The 24,091-nt window shown below is 40.9% G+C and overlaps 1 protein-coding gene across 2 annotated transcripts in view; it reads left to right on the top strand.

Moving 5' to 3' along the window:
* The window catches only part of LOC140200232 (interleukin-1 receptor type 1-like), a 59,767-nt gene that overhangs the window by 30,775 nt on the left and 4,901 nt on the right, over positions 1-24,091 (top strand). For both annotated transcript variants that reach the window (XM_072263243.1, XM_072263244.1), the window contains 6 exons: positions 7,983-8,151; positions 8,811-8,873; positions 10,237-10,366; positions 17,461-17,609; positions 19,088-19,231; positions 22,339-22,506. In XM_072263243.1, coding sequence (XP_072119344.1) covers positions 7,983-8,151; positions 8,811-8,873; positions 10,237-10,366; positions 17,461-17,609; positions 19,088-19,231; positions 22,339-22,506 — 823 coding nt within the window. The remainder of the gene's footprint in view (positions 1-7,982; positions 8,152-8,810; positions 8,874-10,236; positions 10,367-17,460; positions 17,610-19,087; positions 19,232-22,338; positions 22,507-24,091) is intronic.

The following is a 24,091-nucleotide window of genomic DNA, read 5'->3' as shown; positions in this document are numbered from 1 at the left end:
CAGGTAGACCTCATTGTATATAGGTCACGATTATTTGCACTATTGTTTTGTTTACTTGTTGATTCTGTACAGCAAGAGCTCAGGGAAACCGACATCAAATTCCCTGTATGGGTCCACATACTTGGCAATAATAAAGGATTCTGATTCTGATTCTGATTCAAATGATAAGACCATAAAACATAGGAGCAAAATTAGGCCATTTGGCCCATCAAGTCTGCTCCACCATTTCATCATGGTTGGTTTATTATTCCCCAAAACTCCATTCTCCTGACTTCTTAACAATCTGACTAATCAAGAATCTTTAAAAATACTCAATAACTTGGATTCCACAGCCATCCTTGGCAATGAATTCCACAGTTTCATCATCCTCTGTCCAAAGAAATTCTTCCTCATCTCTGTTCTAAATGGATGTCCCTCTATTCTGAGGCTGTGACTTCTGGTCCTAGACTCCCCCACTATAGGAAACATCCTCTCCACGTCCACTCTATCTAGGCCTTTCAATATTGATAGGTTTCAATGAAATCCGCCCCCCCCACTCAATCTTCTAAACTCCAGCAAGTACAGTGACAGCCATCAAACACACTTCATGCATTAACCCTTTTATTCTCAGAATCATTCTTGTGAACCTCCTCTGGACTTCTCCAATGGCAACACGTCTTTTCTTAGAATACGAGCCCAAATCCGCTTACAATATTCCAAGTATGGTCTGACCAGCATTACATCCTTGCTCTTATATTCTTGACCTCTCAAAATGAATGCTAACATTACATTTGTCTTCCTTACCACTGACGTAGCTTGCAAGTTAACCTTTAAGGGATCCTGCTTGAGGATTCTCAAGTCCCTTTGCATCTCTGATTTTTGAATTCTCTCCCTATTTAGAAAATAGGCTACACATCCATTCTACCAAAGTGCAGGACTATGCACTTTCCTGCACTATACTCCATCTGCCATTTTTTTGCCCATTCCCTCAAACTGTCTAAGTATTTCTGCAGACACCCTGCTTCCTCAACACTATCTGAAAAACCATGCATACGTCACCTATGGATATTGAAATGGTTTGAAATCGCAGATAATAAGGCCTATTTTCACTTTAACAGGCATGAGGCAGAGCATATCTACCTCAAGGAGCAAGCACCAGACCTTTTACCACTTCCACCAATCCTTGTATCATTCAACAAGTTTAGTGACAAACCATCATCCAAATCATTGACAGAGAAGCAGTTCCAGCGTCGACCCCTGCGGAGGACGACTAGTCACTAGCAGCCAATCAGAAAAGGCCCTCTTCACTCTCACTCTGTGCCTCCTACCAATCAGCCAATCTTTTATCCAGGATAGTATCCTTCCTGTAATTCCGTAGACTTTTATCTTGTGTCGTGTGTCTCCTTATCAAAGGCCTCCTGAAAATCCAGGTAAACAATACTCACTGACTCAACTTTGTTCATCATGCCTGTTAATTCCTAAAAGAATTCCAGCAGATTTGTCAAGCGACATTTTCCCTGAAGGAAACCATGCCAACATTGTTCTCCATTATCCAAGTACCCTGACACTTCATCCTTAGTAAAGGACTCCAACATCTTCCCAACTACTGAAGTCAGGCTAACTAGCATATAATTTCCTTTTTACTGCCTTCTCCCCTTCTTTAAGAAATGGAGTGATATTTACAATTTTACAGTCCTCTGGAACCATTCCAGAATCCAGTAATTCTTGAAAGTTCATTACTAATGCCTCCACAATCTCTTCAGCCACCCTGGGGTGCATTCCATCTGGTCCAGCTGACCTGGCTATCTTCAGACATTTCAGCCTCTTGAGCACCTTCTCCTTAGTAATAACAACTACACTCATTTATGCTCCCTGACTCTCTTGAATTTCTAGCACACTGCTTGTGTCTCCCACACTGAAGACAGATGCAAAATACTTATTCAGTTTGTCTACTGTTTCTTTGTCCCAAATTGTTTGGCAGATGTGGCTGAGAAACGCTACAGGGCTTCAGGTTGTTGTATCATTGGGATATTTTCTGGGGGAGGGGTGACCTGCACAAAAGGGACGGGTTGCACTTGAACCAGAGGGGAACCAATATTTTTGTGGACAGGTTTGTTCAAACTGTTGGGTAGGGTTTGAACTAATTTGGCAGGGGAATGGGAACTGGAATGAAGGGACTTCAGGATAGGACAGATGGTAAAAACGCAACGATAGAATGCAGTCAGACTGTCAGGAAAGTTTTAGGATTGGACAAAATAGAAGCCAGCAGAGTGAGGATCAGTGCATTAGGGATGCAGAATCAAAAAGGTTAGCAAGTACGGTACTCAGAGTGTTATATCTCAATGCATGGAATGTAAAAGAAATAAGGTGGTTGGTCTTGTTGGCACTTTTACAGATAGTTGGATATGATGTTGTGGCCATCTCTGAATCATGGCTGAAGGATGATTGTAGTTGGGAGTTAAATGTCCAAGCATACGCGTTGTATCGGGGGATAGGAAGGCAAGCAGAGTGCTTGCACGGCTCGGCTAGTAAAGAATGGTATCAAATCATTAGAAAGATGTGACATAATCTTCCACTCAGATGTGGGTTGAGTTAAGAAACCGCAAGGGAAAAAGAACCCTGATGGCAGTTTTATACAGGCCTCCAAACAGTAGCTGGGATGAGGACGTCAGATTACAATGGGAAATAGAAAAGGTGTGTCAAAAGGGCAATGCTATGACAGTCATGGGATTTTAACATGGAGGTAAACTGGGAATATCAAGTTGGGAATGGATCTCAAGAGAATGAGTTTGTTGAATGCCTGTAATATAGCTTTTTAGAGCAGTTTGTCATTGAGCCTACTAGGGATCAGCTATACTGGATTGGGTGTTATGTAATGAACCGGAGGCGATTAGGGAGCTGAAGGTAAAAGAACCCCTGGGAAGTAGTGATCACAATATGATGGAGTTCAACTTGAGATTTGACAGGGAGAAAATAAAATCTGATGTAGCAGTATTTTAGTGGAATAAAGAAAATTACAGTGGTATGAAAGAGGAGTTGGCCAGGGTAAATTCGAGCAATGGTGTGTGTTTCTGTGAAAAGTGAGGAAGGTGCAGGATAGATGTATTCCAAAGACAAGGAAATACTCAAATGTCAAAATAGTACCACTGTGGCTGACAAGGGAAATCAAGGCTAATATAAAAGCAAAAGAGAGAGCATGCAACAAAGCAAAAATTAGCAGGAAGTTAGAAGATTAGGAAGCTTTTAAAAGCCTACGGAAAGAAACTGAGAAAATCATTAGGAGGGAACCGATGAAATATGAAAATAATATCAAGCTGGATTGGAAACGCCTTTCAAATATATATATAAAAGAATAAAAGAGAGATGACAGTGGATTATAGGACCACTACAAAATGAGGCTGGAGAAATAATAATGGGGACAAAGAGATGACAGTTGAACTAAATGAGTAGTTTGCATCAGTATTCACTGTGGAAGAGACTAGCAGTGTACCAGGTGTTAAAGGGTGTGAGGGAAGAGAAGTGAGTACAGCTACTATTAAAAGGGAGAAGGTGCTCAAAAAGCTGAAAGACCTAAAGTTACATAAGTTACCTGGATCAGATGAACTGCATCCTAGGATTCTGAAAGAAGTAGCAGTAGAGACTGTGGAGGCATTAGAAATGATCTTTCAAGAATCTTTGGACTCTGGCAGGGTCCCAGAGGACTGAAAAATTGAAAATGTTACTTCACTCTTTAAGAAAGGAGGAACGCAGCAGGAAGGAAATTATAGACCAGTTAGCCTGACCTCAGTGGTTGAGAAGATGTTAAGTGTATTTAAGGCAGAGCTTGATAAGTTCTTGATTGGCCATGGTATCAAAAGTTACGGGGTGAAGGGTGGGGAGTGGGACTGAGCCATGATTGAATGGCAGAGCAGACTCGATGGGTCAAATAGCCAAATTCTGCCCCTATGTCTTATGGCCTCATTATAACCTCTCCAGCGTCATTTTCCAGTGTTCTGATACCCACTCTCCACTCTCATTTGCCTTTATACTCTTTCTAGATCTGAAAACTTTTGGTATCCTCTTTCATACTATTAGCTAGCTTACTTTCATATGCCATCTTTTTTCTCCTTTTGGCTTTTTTCGTTGCCTTCTGTTGGATCGCAAATGTTCCTATTTCTCTAACTTCCCACTAATTTTTGCTATATTATATGCATTCGCTTTTGTTTTTGTACTGTCTTTGACTTCCCCTGTCAGCCACTATTGCCTCATCCTCCCTTTAGACTACTTCTTCATCTTTGTGATGTATCTATCACATGCCTTCTGAAATGCCCCCAGAAAACCTAGCCATTGCTGTTCTGCTATCATCTATGATAGTGACCCCTTCAGATCAATTTTGGCCATCTCCTCTCTCATGCCTCTGTAATTCCCTTCACTCTACTGTAATACTGATGCCTATGATTTTTATATTCTCCATCTCAAACTGCAGGGTGAATTCTATTATATTATGATCTCGAGGGGTTCTTTAGGGTCTCTAATCAAATCTGGTTCTTTACACAACACCCAATCCAGAATTGCCTTTCCCCAAGTGGGCTCAACCACAAGCTGCCCTAAGAAGCCATCGCATAGGTGTTCTGCAAATTCTATCTCTTGGGATCAAGCACCAACCTGATTTTCCCTATCTATCTGCATATTGAAATCCCCTATGACTATTGTAACATTGTCCTTTTGACATGCCTTTTCTATTTCCTGTTGACATTTATATCTTACATCCCGGCTACAGTTTGGAGGTCTGTATTTAACTCCCATCAGGGTCTTTTTACCCTCGCAGTTCCTTAGCTCTATCCAGAAGGATTATACATCTTCCAATCCTATGTCACTTCTTTCTAAGGATTTGATTTCATTTTTCATTTTTTTTTCCAACACAGCCATCCCCCCCCACCCCCCTGCATACTGGCCTGTCTTTTTGATATAATGTGTATCCTTGGATATTAAGCTCCCAACTATGATCTTTTTTCAGCATTACTAAGTGATGCCCACAAAGTCATATCTGCCAATTTCTTACTCTGCTACAGGATCATCTACCTTATTCTGTATACAGGTGCATTCAAATTAAACACCTTCAGTACTGTTTTCATCATCCTTTTTGATTTGTCCCCCATGTTACACTTCAACTCATCCCACTGACTGCAATTTTGCCCTATACCTACCTGTCCTTCCTCATTGACTCACTACACACCTCCAGCTGTTTGTACACCAACTGCTCCATTCTCAGTCCTATCATTCATTCCAGTTACCATCTTTCTGCCAAACTTGTTTAAACCCTCCCCAAAAGCTCTAGAGAACCTGCCCCCTCAGGTTCAGGTGTAAATTGTCCTTTTTGTACAGGTCATACCTTCCCCAGAAGAGATCCCAATGATCCAGAAACCTGAAGCCCTACCCCCTGCACCACTTTCTCAACCATTCATTCATCCGTACTATCATCTTATTCCTGCCCTGACTAGAACATGGTACTGGGAGTAATCAGGAGATTACAAGAAGATCCTGCTCTTCAGCTGCTTTGCTAACTCCCTATACTGACTGCGCAGGACCTCTTCCCCAATTCTACCTCTGTCACTGGTGCCAATGTTCACCACAAACTCTAGCTGCTCACCCTCTGGAGAATATTCTGCAACTGCTCTGAGAAGTACTTGTTCCTAGCACCTTGGAAGTAACATACCATCCTGGTGTCTCTTTTGCGTCCACAGCATCTCCTGTCTATTCCCCTAACTATCAAGCCTTAGAGTCATAGTCATATAAAACTACAGCACAGCAACAGGTGACCCATCGCTGAACCATTTACACTGCCCAGTCCCATGGACCTGCACCTGACTATCGCCCTCCATACCCCTCCCATCCATGTACTTAAACTTCTCTTAAACGATGAAATTAAATTTGCATCCAGCACTTGCACTGGCAGCTCATTCCACACTCTCACCGCCCTCTGAGCGAAGAAGTTTCCCCTCATATTTGCCTTAAACATTTCACCATTCACCCTTAACCCATACCCTCTAATTGTAGTCTCACCCAACCTCAGTGGAAAAAGCCTGCTTGCATTTACCCTATCTATAGCTCTCATAATTTCATATACATCTATCAAATTTCCCCTCAATCTTTTACATCCTAGGGAATGAAGTTCTAACCTATTCAATCTTCCTTTGTAGCTTAGTTCCTCCAGTCCTGGAAACATCCTTGTAAACTTTCTCTGTATTCTTTCAATCTTCTTTATATCTTTTCTGTAGGTAGGTGACCAAAACTGCACACAATACTCCAAATTAGGCCTCACTGATGTTTTATACAACTTCATCATAGTATCCCAACTCCAATACAGTTTAAGAAGGTCAATGTGCCAAAGGCTTTCTTTACGACCCAATCTACCTGTTATGCCACTTTTGATGAATTATGGACTTGTATTCCCAGATCCTTTTGTTCCACTGAACTCCTCAGAGCCCTACCATTCACTCTGGTTGGTCCTCCCAAAGTGCAACACCTCACACTTGGCTGCATTGAACTCCATCTGCCACTTCTCAGCCCTTTTTTCAGCTGGTCCAGATCCCATTGCAAGATTTGATGGCCTTCCTCACTGTCCCCAATCTTGGTGTCATCTGCCAGTTTGCTGAAACAGTTAACCACATTACCATCCAGATCGCTGATATAGATGACAAACAACACCGGACCCAGCACCAATCCCTGCGGCACTCCACTAGTCACAGGCCTCCAGTCAGAGAGGCAATGACCTTCTACCACTCTTTGTCTTCTCCCGCAAAGCCAATTGACTACATCATCTTGAATGCTAAGCAACTGAACCTTCTTGTCCAACTCCAACGCAGAAACTTGCCAAATGCCTTGCTGAAATCCATGTTGAGAGCATCCACTAACTAGCCTTCTTCAACTTTCCTGGTAATTTCCTCGAAAAACTCTGATTGTTTACACATGACCTACCATGCACAAAGCTATAATCAGTCCCAGTCTATCCAAAGACTCGTATATCTTGTTCCTTGGCCTACCTTCCAATAACTTTCCTACTACTGGTGTGAAGCTCAATGGCCTTTAATGTCCTGGTTTATTCTTAGAGCCTTTCTTCAACAGTGGAACAGCATTAGTATCTCTATTGCTCTACCTGACTTTACCCTTCCCTGCTGAAACTCACAGCCAGTCACAATGTTACCTGCTAGGCTGCTGCTGCTGTGCCCTGATAGGTCATACCCCCAGTAGTATCCAAAGGCTTATACCTGTTACTGAGGGGAGTGAGCACAGGGGAACCCTGCATCAACTGCTTATTCACCTTACTTCACCTGGTGGTCACCCATCTACTACCTGAAGCCTGCACTTTGGGTGTAGACTCACACTTAGTAAAAGTCTCAGTTTTTTAGTCTCCCAGACGCTCCTGGGTAAATCTAGTTCCAGCTCCAGTTCCTTGACCTGGTTGGTCAGGAGCTGAAGATGGGTGCACTTCCTGCAGTTGTGATCATCAGGGAAACGGTTAGCAATCTTGCGGTCCCTCATTTTGTAGAAGAAGCATTCCACTGCCTTAACAATCATCCTGTTTGTACTTGTTATACTTTTGGCTCTGACTTCTTAAGCTTAAGTTCTACAATCAACTAAATAAGTCCAAATGACTCAGCTCCGTTTGCCTCTGCCTGTTCTCACCAAGGCCTGCCCACTGTAACACAGATGATGAACTGTATTCTACAGAAGGGAGGCTCTGCTCATTTTCTCTGCCATTAGGTTCTGTTCTGATTCTATAAATATGAACTTTTAATTGGAATACTGTATTTTAAAATATTTCTTTCATCATCATTTTGACAAGTTTGTAAATAATTTAAAAACTTTGCTATAAGCTTAATATTTTGCTGACTAAATGGCTTAAATTCCCATTGTCAGGATGTTGCATGTGAACTAGAATATTAAAGTTGCAGGCTAAAATGAGTTTTGGATACTGGAAAAAAGGGGGCAATATATATCTGAAGTATTGATTTCTTTTTCAGGATTGTAATCCTATTAAAATTGACAATCAGAACTACTACAGTCTTTCTGAAAAACTGCTCATTAAAGATGCAAGCCAAGAAGATGATGGAATGTACACATGTGAACTTGAATTTGTGCACCTTGGCAGGAAGTATAAAGTAACAAAGACAACAGAATTGAAAATAAGTCGTAAGTCGATTGTTAAACTTACAACTCTTCATCCAACCATGCAAAGCACACACATTTTCAATTTGAGAGCCCCATTTGTAAACGCTTAGGATGAGAACTTTTATTGTTAAGCATATAAGGACAATGCCTGCACTTAGGTATAGAATGGCATGAGAGAATTGAAGAAAAATATGGCACATGAAATAATTTATCATATGGATGAGTTCACTTAATAGAAAGCTATCAATTTACTTTCCATACTTCATGGGTGTATAACTTCGAAGGTGTGTAACTAGTTGTATAACTATTTTTTTGTTTTCTGTTAATTATGTGCCTTGCGCACTAAATTCAATGTCTTTGTTTAAGTGCCCAATTCCTAAGGCTTGTGTTTTAAGATTTCACATATGTTCTCTAAAGTAATGAACAATATTTATATACTTTTCTAAACTTATGAGAAAAGGCACAGTGCACTTGCAGATGATTTAAAATGTTAACGGCTCTGAGGATGCTTGATTCCTAAAAATCTTTATAAGCAGAAGAATGATCCACAGCCTATATTGTAAATTAAATTTGTGCCTTATCCAAATCTTTTATATCTTTTATGCCTTGCTCTGTACATCTGAAGATTTATGTTGTACATTTCAGACCACGATCCTAACATTTTGAATTGGTTATTTCAGCAATGAAAGTGATATATCCAGACTTGATAAGTCCGATAAATAATACAATTGAAGCAAGACTTGGTAAGAAAATAAGTTTTGTCCTCCATGATTTTTTTGTGTCAAATATTCCTTACGGTGCTTCTATATAAATTTTAAAACTGATCATAAAGAATTACTAACTTTTCACCCCAGAGATTATTTGATTAAAATACAACAAAAAAAATCAACAGTATCTGACCATCTCGCTGACTGGTGGCATAGTGGCATCAGCGCCAGAGACTTCGGAGCAAAGGCTCCCGAGTTCGAATCCAGCCGGCTCCCTTGCATGCTTTCCATCTGTGCTGGGTTGAGCGTCGAGCTAGCAATTCGGCCTTGTAAAAATAAGAAAGCCTGCTAAAAGAATGCTGTCATGACGGTGTCCCGATGGTTCCAATTGGAGTTAGGGGCTTTCTTCTTCTTCTTGATGATCTGTGTAGTGTAGTACTACACTCTCATAAAGTAATACTATTTAAAAGGCGGTTGATACATGGAGAGGAAATGCTCAGAGGAATACATGCAAATCAAGGGCAAATGAAACTAACTTGGATGGGCATTTTGGTGAGCATGCGTGAGTTTGGCCAAAGGGCTTGTGTCAATGTTGCATTACACTGTAGCTTATAACTTTGAGCAACATTGTTGTTTAACAGTTAAACTTTGGTCACTCCAAGTGGCTGCTTTTGGAGGCCATACAGGATGAACAAAAATAATAAATAGGAAATGAATTATAGAATTGTCCAATCGCTGTAACACAAGAAGAGAATCTTTGACACATAATATCTGGGTTAGCTCTTTACCAGAACAACTCCCTAATTCTACCCACTAGCCCCCTTCTCTGTACCTTGATTTTTTTTCTTACACAGTGTTTTGATCTAATTCCCTCTTGAAGATCACTGAATTATTTATAAAATGGAAGTAGCCTGTGAAGTTATGGCATAAAAAGGCTACCCACCCTCTTTGGAAGTATTTAAACTTGTGGTTTAAAAAGTCCAAAGTGGCAGCTGGTAAGCAAGGAATTGAATGTCTTAAGGCAAAGTATTTAAAAGGAATTAACTATTTATTGTGTATCCTATACTGAAGCTGCAACGTAGGTGTTGTCTTCAGAAACAAACACTTTATTACTGCATAATTTGCTTTGTGATGGCAACTGTTCAAATAATAGTATGTATTAATCTACATTACTATGAGATTAATTAAATTTATGTTGTTCTCATCATCCAACAGTAATTGCCAAAATGTTAAACATCATATCCTCAAGATATTATTGATAAAATCTGCAGCTTTAGCAAACTTACCAAAGAAATACTATGCAGTGATATTTAGGAGTTACCTCTTAAAGCTGAAATTGGAAAATGCTTTTATGACTAAATTTCCTTCATACTGTCTGGTTTTATGATTTGTTACACAGGTTCAGAGCTGAAAGTGACCTGTGAAGCTTATTTCGGATCTGGTAACGTGTCTTTTCTGAAGCTTTTCTGGGAAGTGAATGCGATGAAGATTCCCACAGATGAATCCAGAATTAAGCAAGGGCTTCTATTGTGAGTTTAACTTTAAATAGTTGGCTAATATGAAAATTTGATGATGAAAGCGTGGATACCAAAACATTTTAAAATATTTCTCTATTTATTTCCTTATCATAAAAATACATTGCTGAACTTATGCCATACTCTGATTGATTTCTCCTGCATCCATCATGCAACAAAGTAATCAAAAGGTATAAACTAATGTCAAATAAATAATTAAGGTTCTTTTCTCTCAATAGCCATACAGATATAGTTTCTATGCAGGGCTACCTCTAAATGGGATCTGAGAGAAAACAGAGGTTGGATTGTCCCGCTGGAATTTGCCTGATCTTTTGGGTTGAATTGGTGATCAGAGCCTTAGGAAGATGTGCTTCCCTTCAACCTCCGGATGTGTCATGTACAGGGCAATGCTTTTAGGAAACATTCCAGTTTAAAGTGTAAACACAGTTCTATCTTGGCAGATAGACATTAAAGATAATTCGAAGTTCAAAGTAAATTTATTATCAAAGTACGTATATGTCACCAAGTACCCCGAGATTTGTTTTCTTGTCGTCATTCACAGAAGAGCAAAGAAATACAATAGAACCCATGAATGACTGCACCGAAACAAAGATTGACAAGCAACTAATGTGCAAAAGAATACAAACTGCAAATAGCGAATTTAAAAAATAAACAAATAAATAAATAATACAGAGAACTTCAGTTGTAAAGTTTTCGAAAGAGAGCTCATTGATTTTGTTCAATGATCAGTTTTGTGGTGAATGAAGTTGTCCACGGTGGTCCAGGAGCCTGATCGTTCAATGGTAGTAACTATTGCTGAAACTGGTGTATGGAACCTAAACCTCCTGTGCCTCCTTCTCGAAGGTAGCAGTGAGAAGAGAACATGGCCTAGATGGTGGTGGTCCTTGAAGATGGATGGGGCGTTCCTGTGGTAACGCACATTGTAGACTTGCTCAGTGGTGGGGAGGGCTTTCCATGTGATGAACTGGTCTGTATCCACCAATTGTTCTGTAGATTAATCTGCCTTGGGCACTGCTGTTTCCATATTAGGCTATGATGCAATAAGTTAGGATACTCTCCACTGTGCACTTATAGAAGTTTGTCAAAGTTTTTGATGATATGCCAAATCTGTGCAAACATCTATCCTCTAATATGACACTGTCCAACTAACTTAAATATAGCATTGAAGCTGTATGTTGCCTCATAGTCACAAGTATAAAGTGACAGAGACTTGTGCTGCACCTGTGCTGATGGTGATTGTGGAGGAGTTGTTGTCGCCAATCCATACTAACTGGGGTCTGCAATTGAGGAAATCAAGGATCCAGTTGCACAAGAAGGTATCAAGGCTAATGTCTTGGAGCTATTGATTAGCTTTGAGAGGGTGATAGTGTAAAATGCTGAGGTGTAGTCAATGAAGAGCATCCTGGTGCGTGCATCTTCACTGTGTAATTGTTCCAGAGTTGATTGAAGAGCTAATGAAATGGCACCTGCTGTTGACCTGTTGTAATCATAGGTAAATGGGAGCAGATCCAAGTCGCTCCTCAGGCAGGAGTTGACATGCTTCCTGAGCAACCTTTCAACGTACTTCATCACAATGGATGATGTAAGTACTACTACATAATAGTTATTGAGTCAGGTTACCACCTTCATCTTGGCATCTTTAGGCATCCTGAAAACGTATTAGCAGTTAAAACTACAGTTTTATTGCATTCAGCTGAAATTCTATTTTGTTTAGAGTCATACAGTCAAGGAACTGTACAGCACTGAAATAGGCCCTGTGGCCCAACACCTCCATGCTGATCTTTTTACCTGTCTACATTAATTCTATTCAGCCAGATCATATCTATATCCTTTTACAGATTGATTATTTATGTGTCAGTTGAAAGGCATCTTAAATGTATCCATATCTGATTTCACCACTTCTTCTGGCAGTGCATTCCAGATGTCAAAACATTTCCATGTTAAAAAAAACTTTCTCCTCAGACTGCTTTTAAAACTCTTACCCATCTCCTTAAACCTCTGCTCTCCTGTTTTTGATATCCCTACAATGTGAATAAGATTTGAACTGTCTGTCCTATTTATGCCACATCTCTCAGCCTTCTCCACTCGAGGGAAAACAATCCCTGACCACGCAGACTCTCCCCATAACTAAAGTCCTCAACCCAGGCAACATCCTGGTAATTCTGTTCTGCACCCTCTCCAGTACAGTTGGATCCTTCCTTTAGTGTGTAACCAGTGAGGTACGTCATACTTCAAATGCAGCACATCCAGTCTTTTGTAAATTTGCAACATCATATCCCAACTCTAGAACCTAACCAATGTAAGCCAGCATTCCACATGCCTTCTACACCATCCCATCAACTTATGAAGGAGAAGGAGGAGAAGATCAACATTATTTGCCATATACATTCACATGTATTAGAAAATTCCTATGGTGTATTGGCACCACATACAATGAAAAATAACAACTTTCAACAATTATGAAGAATAAAGAGTTATATAAAAATAAGGTTAGCAGTACAGACATGGAATAATATGGCTTGGCTTGGCTTCGCGAGGGAAGATTTAGGAAGGGGGCTGCCCATGTCTGCTGCAGCCTCGCTAGTGGCTGAAGAGGCCAATTCGGGACAGGCAGGTCCAGCCACAGCGGCTGCAAGGGAAATTCTGTTCTGGGTTTGGTGCTGCTGTGTCATGGTTCTTCCTCCTTCCCCTTTTGTCCTCAATGCCAGCCCAGCGTGCATTCTCGAAGGAGGAGACAGACTGGTGAATGGTGTGTTGTCAGGCCTCACAATCGGAGGCTAGATTAGGCCACTGGCTATGGTCAATGTGACAGGCACCAAGGGATTTCTTCAGAGAGTGCTTGTACCTCTTCTTTGGTGCCTCTCTGTCATGGTGGCCAGTGCAGAGTTCGCCATACAGCACAATCTTGGGCAGGCGATGATCCTCCATCCTGGAGACGTGCCCTGCCCAGCGCAGCTGCGTCTTCAACAGCCTGGCCTCGATGCTGGTGACCTCCGCCTGTTCGAGAACTTCAATGTTGGTGACAAAGTCACTCCAGTGGATGTTGAGGATGGTGCGGAGGCAGTGCTGGTGGAAACGCCCAAGGAGTCATAGGTGGTGACGGTAGGTGACCCACGACTCGGAGCCGTACAGGAGGGTGGTCATTACAACAGCTCTGTACATGCTGATCTTTGTGCCTTTCTTCAAATGCTTGTTGTTCCGGACTCTTTTGTACAGCCTGCCGAACGCGCTGCTTGCCTTTGCCAGTCTGTTATCAATCTCTTTGTCGATCTTGGCATCTGACGAGATGGTGCATCCCAGGTAGCTGAACTGGAGGCCTGTCTTCAGCTCTACCTCACCGATGGTGATGCGGGGAGGGTGGTAATCTTCCTGAGGTGCGGGCTGATGAAGAACTTCTGTCTTCTTCAAGCTTACTTCCAGTCCGAAGAGCTCGGCACCTCTGCGAAGCAGGATGTTATATGCTGCAGGGCTGTCTCTGTGTGGGCAACAAGGGCAGCATTGTCCGCGAAGAGTAGCTCTCAGATGAGTTGCTCCAATGTCTTGTGCATAAAAACCAGCATGTATTTACAACATAAGCAGCATTAGAAAAAGTAGTTTAAAATGTTTATGGTGAAGTACAGTGACTGAGATAATAGATAGAGGGGTGGTGGGGTGGTGTTGAAGGGAAGCTAACTAGAATGGTTGATCGGATGAACTGCTTGGGGGGGTGGGGCGAAGAAACTTTTCAGATAGCATGAAAAATTTGTTTTAATAGGCTGAGAGTGCTTTCCGGAAGGGAGCTACTGGAAAAGGTAGTTTGCTGGGTGGGTATTGTTCACTATGTTTCTGCTTGCCCACTTCTTTGTCCTGGACACATACAGTGATGGTAGACTGCAGCTAATGATCTTTTCTACTATCTTGACCGTTTGCTGTAGTTTTCATGTATTATGTAGAACAGGGTATCAAACTCATTTTAGGTCACAGGCCGGATTGGGCAAAATGCAACTTCATGTGGGCTGGATCAGTTGTCCACGTGCTTCCACAGCTTTCGTTGCCTTTGTTTTTTCAACCTGCTCTCATGTGTCTCAGTCTCTGCTATAACTACCAAGTGTGTCACCTTATGAATTTAGTTTATGAAGAAGATTGCCTAGCAAGCATTATTTTTATGATTAGTATTAACTTACAGTTGTATGCTACAAGAAAGTTGTGATGAGAGAGAGATAAACGATGCTATTTTGGCTAAGATTGTTTTGGGAGCCACACCCTTTCCAATAATAAACCATTTGAAATCGAACATTAGCAGACACAAATGTAGACCTAAAGAAACAAATTGTAAATGTAGGCTACACAACTGCACCAAATTTTTATTAGCCTGCTTCCAGCAATCAAACTCAGGCAATGAACACAGTTAGCCTCTAATTTTTATTGAAGTGATCACATTTACAATAATAGAATAGTCAGAAAATGAATGATTCACAATATTATGACACTCAATATTTCAAAATGCATTTTGTTTGCATGTCGCAGTGCATCGAACAGTGTCACTCATTTTTCACTTGCTGCTTCCAGACACCTGACATCTCTTGGCTTTAACCAGCCTGTCAATGTCAGGGACCAGTTTCTGGGCAGTTGTGATTTTCATAATGTCATTTAGATATCTGTGTGTCAGCAGCGAGCGCTGTTTGGATTTGTTAATGTTCATTATGGAGAACGCCTGCTCACAGAAATATGTTGTCCCGAACATGAAAGGGATCTTTGAGGCAAAGTCTGTCATCTTGGAGTACATCGGTCCCAGGTATTGATAGAATGAGTCCAGACCCACAGTCTCAAATTTATATTTCAAAGCTGAGTTACACTGAATTTCAGTTAGTTCCATTTGGTTTTCCTCCAGCACATCTGATGCTGTGTTGGTGGCAAACGGCGAGCAAAATAGTGAGAATTCCTTCTCGAGCTGAGTGAAGACTTGGAAACGATTCTGAAACTCACTTTTCAGCTGTGATATTTTGTCTTTGTACCTGTCCATGTTGTCATTATTCCCATGAGCGACACACACAGACTGCAAAGAGGAGAAATGAGCTGGGTTGCTCTGGGATAGTTGCATCTCCCACAGGCCTAATTTAATTTGAAAGGCACGAATACTGTCGTAGTATTCCGTAACAAGTTTGTTGCGGCATTATATGTTAACATTAAGCACATTTAGTCATCCGTTAGTCTCATGAGACCACGGATTTGCGCCTTGGAAGGTTTGCGCAGGCCTGGGCAAGGTTGTATGGAAGACTGGCAGTTGCCATGCTGCAAATCTCCCCTCTCCATGCCACCAATGTTGTCCAAGGGAAGGGCACTAGGGCCGATACAGCAGAGCAATGTGTGGTTAAGTGCCTTGCTCAAGGACACACACGCTGCTTCAGCTGAGGCTCAAACTAGCGACCTTCAGATCACTAGTCTGACGCCTTAACCACTTGGCCACGTAAGTGCTCGGTTATATCCACCAAAAATGCAATATCATGAAGCCAGTCTGGGTCATCCAACTCTGCCACTGGCTTCCCTTTCTCGTACATGAATAGTCCAGTTTCCGCACGTAATTGAAAAAAACGTTTGAACACAACCCCTCTGCTCAACCAGCGGGCTTCAGTGTGGTAGGGTAGGCCGTGTCCAGTATTACTTTTGGACAAAAGATTGTCAAATTGCCGATGGTTGAGTCCCTCGGCTCTAATAAAATTAACCGTTTTGATAACTACATCCATGACATTGTCCATTTTCTGGCTCCTGCTACATAACGCCTCTTGGTGTATAATACAATGAAAATTCCAGAATTCCTGCTCTAGATTCTCTGTCTGAACTTTCTCTCTGAGTTTCACAACAACATCTGCCTTTTTCCCGACCATGGACCGTGTGCCATCTGTTGCCACGCTGACAGCGTGACTCCAGTCAACCCCCAGTCTGTCCAAGGTCTCGATGAGGCTGGAGAAAATGTCATTCTCCATTGTGGTGTTTGTCATGGGTACCATCTCCACAAACTCCTCGGTGACGGTGAAAGATGCATCAACGCCACGAATAAATATTCCCAATTGAGCTACATCAGTCACGTCGGTGATCTCATCAATTGCAATAGAGATGGCAATAAATGACTTCACTTTGTCTTTTAGTTGACTGTTCAAATCTCCTGCAAGGTCCCCGATTCTCTCTGCCACAGTATTTCTTGACAAGCTGATATTACCAAAAGCCTGTCTCTTCTCAGAGCACACCAGCTCAGCCGCCGTCAGCATGCATGCTTTGATGAACTCCCCCTCTGAGTATGGCTTCAACGCAGCAACTATTTTGTTGGCAATAATATAGCTGGCCTTGACAGCTCCATCATGAGTCTCTCGACTTTTGGTGAACACTGATTGCTGTTTTTTCAGAGTTGCTTCAAACTCGTTTACCTTTTGTGTTCTGAGTCATCCTGCGTACTTGTCATATTTTTCTCCGTGTGACGTCTCATAGTGTCGTTTGATATTGTACTCTTTTGCCACAGCCACTTGTTGCGAGCATATCAGACACACAGGTTTGCCGTTGACCTCAGAGAAGAAAAAATGATCTTTCCAATTATCATTGAATATCCAACCTTCGATGTCAACTTTTCTTTTCTTGGAAAGCATTTTGAACCACAGCAGCAAACAGTCCCAGCCTTGCTACAGGTGTTACTTACCTGAGTACCCTGTGTGTTTATACTGTGCCTGACAACATTAGTGAGGCCCTAGCGGTCTTCAGTGCAGGGTGGTAGGTGCTTATGCACAGCGGGTGGTTAACTGCTGCCTATTGTTTTCTAAGTACACACAACAAGCTGCCGGCGCAGCAGGCGGTACAGACAGCGGTGGGAGAGAGAGCGGCTGCCGTAAAGATACATAATAGATGGTCGTGAATATACTTTTTTTCCCCCAAATCATCCTGCAGGCTGGTAGTTTGACACCCCGGTGTAGAACATTTGAAAGATAACATTGCAATTCAAATACAATGTTATTTTTAAAACAACAAACCCCAGAAGTTAGATTAGTTGGATTTCCTAACAGCAAAGAAAAGTTGTTATTTGCCTTGACAAAATCCTTACTTTAATTGTATTGTTTTCACAGCCATAAAGAAGGAACTGGTCATGATGTAGTTAAGAAGAGAACGCTATTTATCTCTAAGATCACTGAAAAAGACTTTCAAACAAAATTTTATTGTTTCGCAAGCAATCTACGAGCAAAGAGAGGGGCTTTTGTAAAAATTTCACGCCAATGTAAGAATTTTCTTTTAAAATAATAATTTTCCATATTTTGTTAATTAATGAAGCAAATAGTATTTGTATATGTGACATTAAGTCTTGGGACACTGTTAAGATCTGTTCTTATTTATTGAGAGCTAGGGATTAGTATCTTTAGTGTGGTCCAAAAATAGATACTCTATGAACTCAAAAGGAATTTAATTCATTTTTGCTTGTGAAACAAGTGTCAACTGTGTCTGTTGTTCTATTTGGCTTATGTTATGTCCTCAGTGTCTTGCCAAAATCAATTATTGTTAAAAAGACATTAAGTTGAAGTGGGTGACTGAAGTAATTCAAGTAACATGGAATTTTTTGGATAGCTTTATTGAAGAGCTGAATTTTATTCTATTCTCTCCATGTATTATTTTGAAACTGCTTCTTTAAGTGTTCTGAAGGAATATATTCTCTGCACATTGGTCAATGCCGAATTCCTGTTGTTAGTATTGATCCTTTTCTGTTAAACCAGCATTGACGAATGAGTCAGTGGCAGCACCTCTGTTGCTGAATTGGTTTGTTTTGTGTAACTCGATTTCCTCTGTATTCAGTCCCATCCAGAACCTGTTACACCAATCAAAACTAGTCCTAGTGTGACTCTGCATTGCTCAATTCCAGCTGGCGCCTTTGAATCACAATTCATTGGGTTAAGTTCTGCTCCAGAAACTTCAGCCCATTAACTAGGGTGATAAATCATACAATGCTGCATTATCAGAAGTGCTGCTGTTTCTAGTGGGGCATCTGTAAAATATTCCACACTACCACTTGAAAATGAGCAGGAAAACATCCTAACTGTTTTTAATCATCATCACTATCATTAAAATAGATTAGCTGATGATATATCTTGTTGTTTCTTCAAGAGCAGGTTGCTCCTGCTTTATGTTATGAGAGCAACTACATTTTGTAGCTAGTTATCTCTCGCCAGGATCCTAAACATTGTAGCAGACATGCTTGCTTCTGTACTGAAAACATGTTGCAATCATTACCAATAAACTGAATGTTACTTCCTGCTCCTTTATCCAAATCTTTGGTATATCTTTTAAATAGTTTAAGTACTTATCTTCACAGAACCTCACTAGATGGTGACATAGATGTGTATTTCCTTACTTTCTATCTGTCAACTAATTGTCAGTCCAAGCAAGTATTTTACCCCCAATCCAAGATTTTATTTTGTACACTATCATCTTACTTGAGATTTATGCAAAGGATTTTTGATAATTCAAATGTACCATCAAATTCTCCTTTACTTGCTCAAAAAACTCTGAATTTTCCAAACATGATTTCCCTTTCATAAATCCATAGTGACTTTGTCTAATTTCATCACATCCTATATAACAGGCTGGAAGTTTTCTATTTATTGATATTAGGCTAAAAGGCTTTCTTAGTCTCTGGCCCATGTAAGGAAATTTAACGTATTATTCAAATATTCTTACAGTTAAATTCTTTCTTTCTTTTTCTAGCACCAGATTGGATATCTGATGCAATTAAAATCTTAATTCCACTGATATTTGGGCTTCTAGCCTGTACAACAGTATATGTTATTTTCAAGGTTGATATTGTCCTTTGGTACAGAGATTCATTCGAATCCCATAAAGTAATTAATGGTAAGTACAATATTATTTTTATTTACCTTGTTTGTTCACTTCAGATTTTAAACGGTGAAAAGTTCATAAATATGAGCAATTAAGAGGCATTGTACATCTAACACAAAATATCATGCTGTTTTCCTTTACTACTTCCATTTTATTGACATTCCTATCTTTTCCATTCAGTTATACCCAGTAGATTATCCATTGGTTATTTTATAATTATATTAACTTTTTATGTGAACAGATTGTTAACTTGTCTTCCAGTTTCTTACCAGGGGACCAACAAGATAATCTGGGAATTATCATTCCATTTCCGTGAACACAGTTTCCCAGCCAGATATGGAGTAAAATAGTAGAATGCCTCAGCAGGCTAAGTATATCTGAGGCATGACAAGCAGTAAGTGTTTCAGGTCTAGGTCTTTTCATCAGAACAGAAAAACAGAAAGTGAGTCTAAAAGGTGGGGAAAAGTGACAGCGGAACAAAGGGAACTCCTTACAAAGTAACATGATGGGATTATTTTAATCAAAAATCCTGCAGTAGATCAAAAAGGGTGATTAATCACTACATGCTGAAACACGTGCTGGTCTTGACATCAGTACTCTCTTCATGTAAGTGAATAAAATCACTTCGGGTAGATTTCTTTATGAAAACTTTGATCTAACCTTACCATTAAACACAATGGTAATAAACATAAATTCTGCATATCAAATATCATGCCATATTACACCATGTTATGCAGTCTCAGTTATATCTACTTTACGGCCTATATTTGATTTAAAAATATTGCACTTATTTCATTGGAAAAACTAGAGATTTGATGAATACTTTCCACAGCACCTTCATTCAGTGGGGGTGGGTGGCAGTTGGGATGAGGGCAATCTTCACGATTCAAATGCCTGTCACTTTAATTCTCCATCATATTTCCACTGACTTTGCTGTCTTTTGCTTCCTTTTTGCACCAATGTATGCCCAATGCACCTCAAATTAGCATGTTAATCAAAAGAAACACCCTGGTTTCCTTGGCTACGTAAATCTAGCAAAGACACTTTCAAGTCCCACCAGACTGATGAGATTGAGACGGCTCGTCCCAACCCAAACACCGGTTTGTGTGGACACTGTGTAGTTTACTACCCTGTTACAAATTAATGCTACAAATAACAGACAGTACACTGCATACGATTAAAGGAATTATATTTATGAATATCAACTAAAGGGTTAGTAAAGAATAACAAAAAGAAAAGGACCCATTCTAATTAAACAGTCAAATGTGTACAAGTTGGATCTCATCTTGAACTTCTCTGTCAGTCATGCGCTGGGCCCTCGGTCGGCGTGAACACCCACATCACCTTCCGAACATCGCTTGCAATCCATCTCGAACAAATGGGTCTCCCACCAGATCGTATGCTACGACTGATTCTCCCCAGTGGCTTCTCTCTTCATCTCCTCTCAAACAAAAGCCCCAAGTCCAACCGTATTGTCCCTCACAAGAAAACTTCCTGCTAATCAGATGGCACACATTCCACATCATCCCTCATCTTCAGCAATAACCCAAACAGGCTGAAAACAGAACAGACTGCTCTTACAGAGCTGCTAAATGAAATACCTACAGCACAACAGTAAAGATGTGAACCAGGGCATTACACAAGCAATTAACAAAATACTCACTTTCTCACTTCTCTATTTTTGATGAAAGGGCTTGATCTCAAGTTGTTGATTCAGTTTCTCTCTGCACTCATGCTGTGCGACCTGCTGAGTGTTTTCAGCTTTCTCTGCTTTAGCTTTAGATTTCCAGCAACTGCTCTTTTCTTTTGCTACAATTATACAATATCACTTGGGTTTAGAGATTAACTCCTTCGTGTGTAACATCACTGATTCGTTATTCAATGGCTAGTATAGCCTGAGTTTAGGATAATATAAAGTAAGTAGTTTTATATAAATTTTGACTTATTGTACATCGAACATAGAGCAATCCAGAATCCTTCAGCTCACAATGTCTGTGGTGACCATGATGTCAATTTGAACTGCACGTTACAGGTACATGGTCTACAGCGGACAGCACAGTAGAGTGGCAGTTAGTGCATTGCTTTGCAGTGCTAGCTGTAAGATTGGGGTTCGAGATCGCATCATTGTTTGTAAGGAGTTTGTATGTCTCCCCGTGACCGCATTGGTTTCCTCTGGGTACTCTGCTCTCCTCCCACATTCCAAAAATGTATGGTTAGGACTAGTGAGTAGTGAGCATGCTAAGTTAGCTCTGGAAGCCAGCAACATCTGCGGGCTGCTCAGCACAATGCTTGCTGATTTGATTTGTATCAAATGATACATGCCATTTTATGTTTCGATGTGCATGTGACAAATAAAACTAATCTTAATCTTAAATCCCTCTCTTCTCTGCCTGTCAAAGCATCTACCTTAAATGCCTTTTAAATGTTGCTATCAGATTTGCTTCCTCCACTTCTCGGGCAGCATGTTCCAAGCACTCACCTCTCTGTGTGAAAAGCTTGCCTCATAAATCTCCTTTCAACTTTCCACCTCTCAGCTAAAAGCTATGTCCTCAAGTATTTGACATTTTCATGGGGGGGTGTAGAATTTGATTGTTTACCCTGTCTATGCCTATCATAATTTTATATAATTCTAACAAATTGGCCCTTCACTTCTAACATTCCAGAGAAAATAATCCAAGTTCATCCAACATCTCCTTATCTCTAATACCTTCTAATTCAGTCAAAATGCTGTTGAACATCTTCATCATCTCCAAAGGCTCCACATCCTTCCTGTAGTGCCTAAGCAGAACGACACATATTACCCTGAATATGGCTTAACTAGATTATTATAGAACTGCACCATGACTTGCCAATTTTCATATTCAGCACTTTGACCAATGAAGGCAAGTATCTCATGTGCCTCCTTTACCACTCCATCTTATGAAACAATACTTACGAAACGTCACCGGTCACAGACCTCCAGTCAGAATAACATACCTCCGCCACAAACCTCTGTAGAATTGGAGAATTTTACTGATTCAAATTACAGATTGAATAGTGAATATCCTTACAATATCTAGAATTAATATTTACTCATTATCTATTATTATCTTTATAAATAACTGCTCATCTCCCTATAGATGGGAAGGAGTTTGACGCATATGTAATCTATCCAAGATCTGAGAACAAAGGTCAAAAAGAAAACTGTAAAGTAAAGTACTTTGCTGTTCACATTTTACCACAAGTACTTGAAGAAAAATATGGATACAAACTATTTATTTATGGCAGAGATGATCTCCCCGGCCAGGGTAAGAAACCTAACATTGGGAATGACTAACAATGCAATTTAAAGTATTTGAGTTTTACTTGTAAGAAATGAAATGTTGTAAGATTTTCTTTCTAGTCAGTTGTATTAAAGAAAAAATGTATTCTAGCCATTAACTGAATCAAAATAACAATGCAAAATAGAAACTTTGATTTAAAAACACAAACACGAGGAAATCTGCAGATGCTGGAAATTCAAGCAACACACATCAAAGTTGCTGGTGAATGCAGCAGGCCAGACAGCATCAATAGGAAGAGGTACAGTCGACGTTTCAAGCCGAGATCCTTCATCAGGACTAACTGAAAGAAGAGCTAGTAAGAGATTTGAAAGTGGGAGGGGGAGGGGGAGATCCAAAATGATAGGAGAAGACTGAGGGGAGGGATGGAGCCAAGAACTGGACAGTTGATTGGCAAAAGGGATATAAGAGGATCATGGGACAGGAGGCCTAGGGAGAAAGAAAAGGGGGAGGGGGGGAAAACCCAGAGGATGGGCAAGGGGTATTGTGAGAGGGACAAAGGGAGAAAAAGAAGAGAGAGAGAGAAAGAATGTGTGTATATAAATAAATAACAGATGGGGTACGAGGGGGAGGTGGGGCATTAGCGGAAGTTTGAGAAGTCAATGTTCATGCCATCAGGTTGGAGGCTACCCAGACAGAACATAAGGTGTTGTTCCTCCAACCTGAGTGTGACTTCATCTTTACAGTAGAAGAGGCCATGGATAGACATATCAGAATGGGAATGGGACGTGGAATTAAAATGTGTGGCCACTGGGAGATCCTGCTTTCTCTGGCGGACCGAGCGTAGGTGTTCAGTGAAACGATCTCCCAGCCTGCATCGGGTCTCGCCAATATATAGAAGGCCACATCGGGAGCACCGGACGCAGTATATCACCCCAGCTGACTCACAGGTGAAGTGTCGCCTCACCTGGAAGGACTGTCTGGGGCCCTGAATGGTGGTGAGGGAGGAAATGTAAGGGCATGTGTAGCACTTGTTCCGCTTACAAGGATAAGTGCCGGGGGGGAGATCGGTGGGGAGGGATGAAGGGGAACGAATGGACAAGGGAGTCACGTAGGGAGCGATCCCTGTGGAAAGCAGAGAGGGGGAGGAGGGAAAGATGTGCTTAGTGGTGGGATCCCGTTAGAGGTGGTGGAAGTTACGGAGAATAATATGTTGGACCCGGAGGCTGGTGGGGTGGTAGGTGAGGACAAGGGGAACCCTATTCCTAGTGGGGTGGCGGGAGGATGGAGTGAGAGCAGACATGTGTGAAATGGGGGAGATGCATTTGAGAGCACTCTGCTTTGTTATTCTGCTGTTGTTGTGCTGAATGTATGCACTTCAATGGGCCCGTAAGTGTATGGATTTATGATGCCTTTCCTGCCATATGCGGTGGAATCTTCCATTTCTTCATGTGTATGTGTTGTTTGTACACTGTATTTAAGGTAGATACTTCTGTTTATTTTGTAATATGGTTGTTAGGCAGAGAGAGAGAGAGAGATTGAGCTGCCAGTTGTTCACACTGGGCAAAATAAAGGCATCCATTAGTCTTGTGAGACCATGGATCTGCGCCTG

The sequence above is a fragment of the Mobula birostris genome, chromosome 7, assembly GCF_030028105.1.
Source record: "Mobula birostris isolate sMobBir1 chromosome 7, sMobBir1.hap1, whole genome shotgun sequence".
Classification (NCBI taxonomy): domain Eukaryota; kingdom Metazoa; phylum Chordata; class Chondrichthyes; order Myliobatiformes; family Myliobatidae; genus Mobula; species Mobula birostris.
Note: the sequence above shows the minus strand (reverse complement) of the source record. Positions and strands in the feature narration are given on the sequence as shown.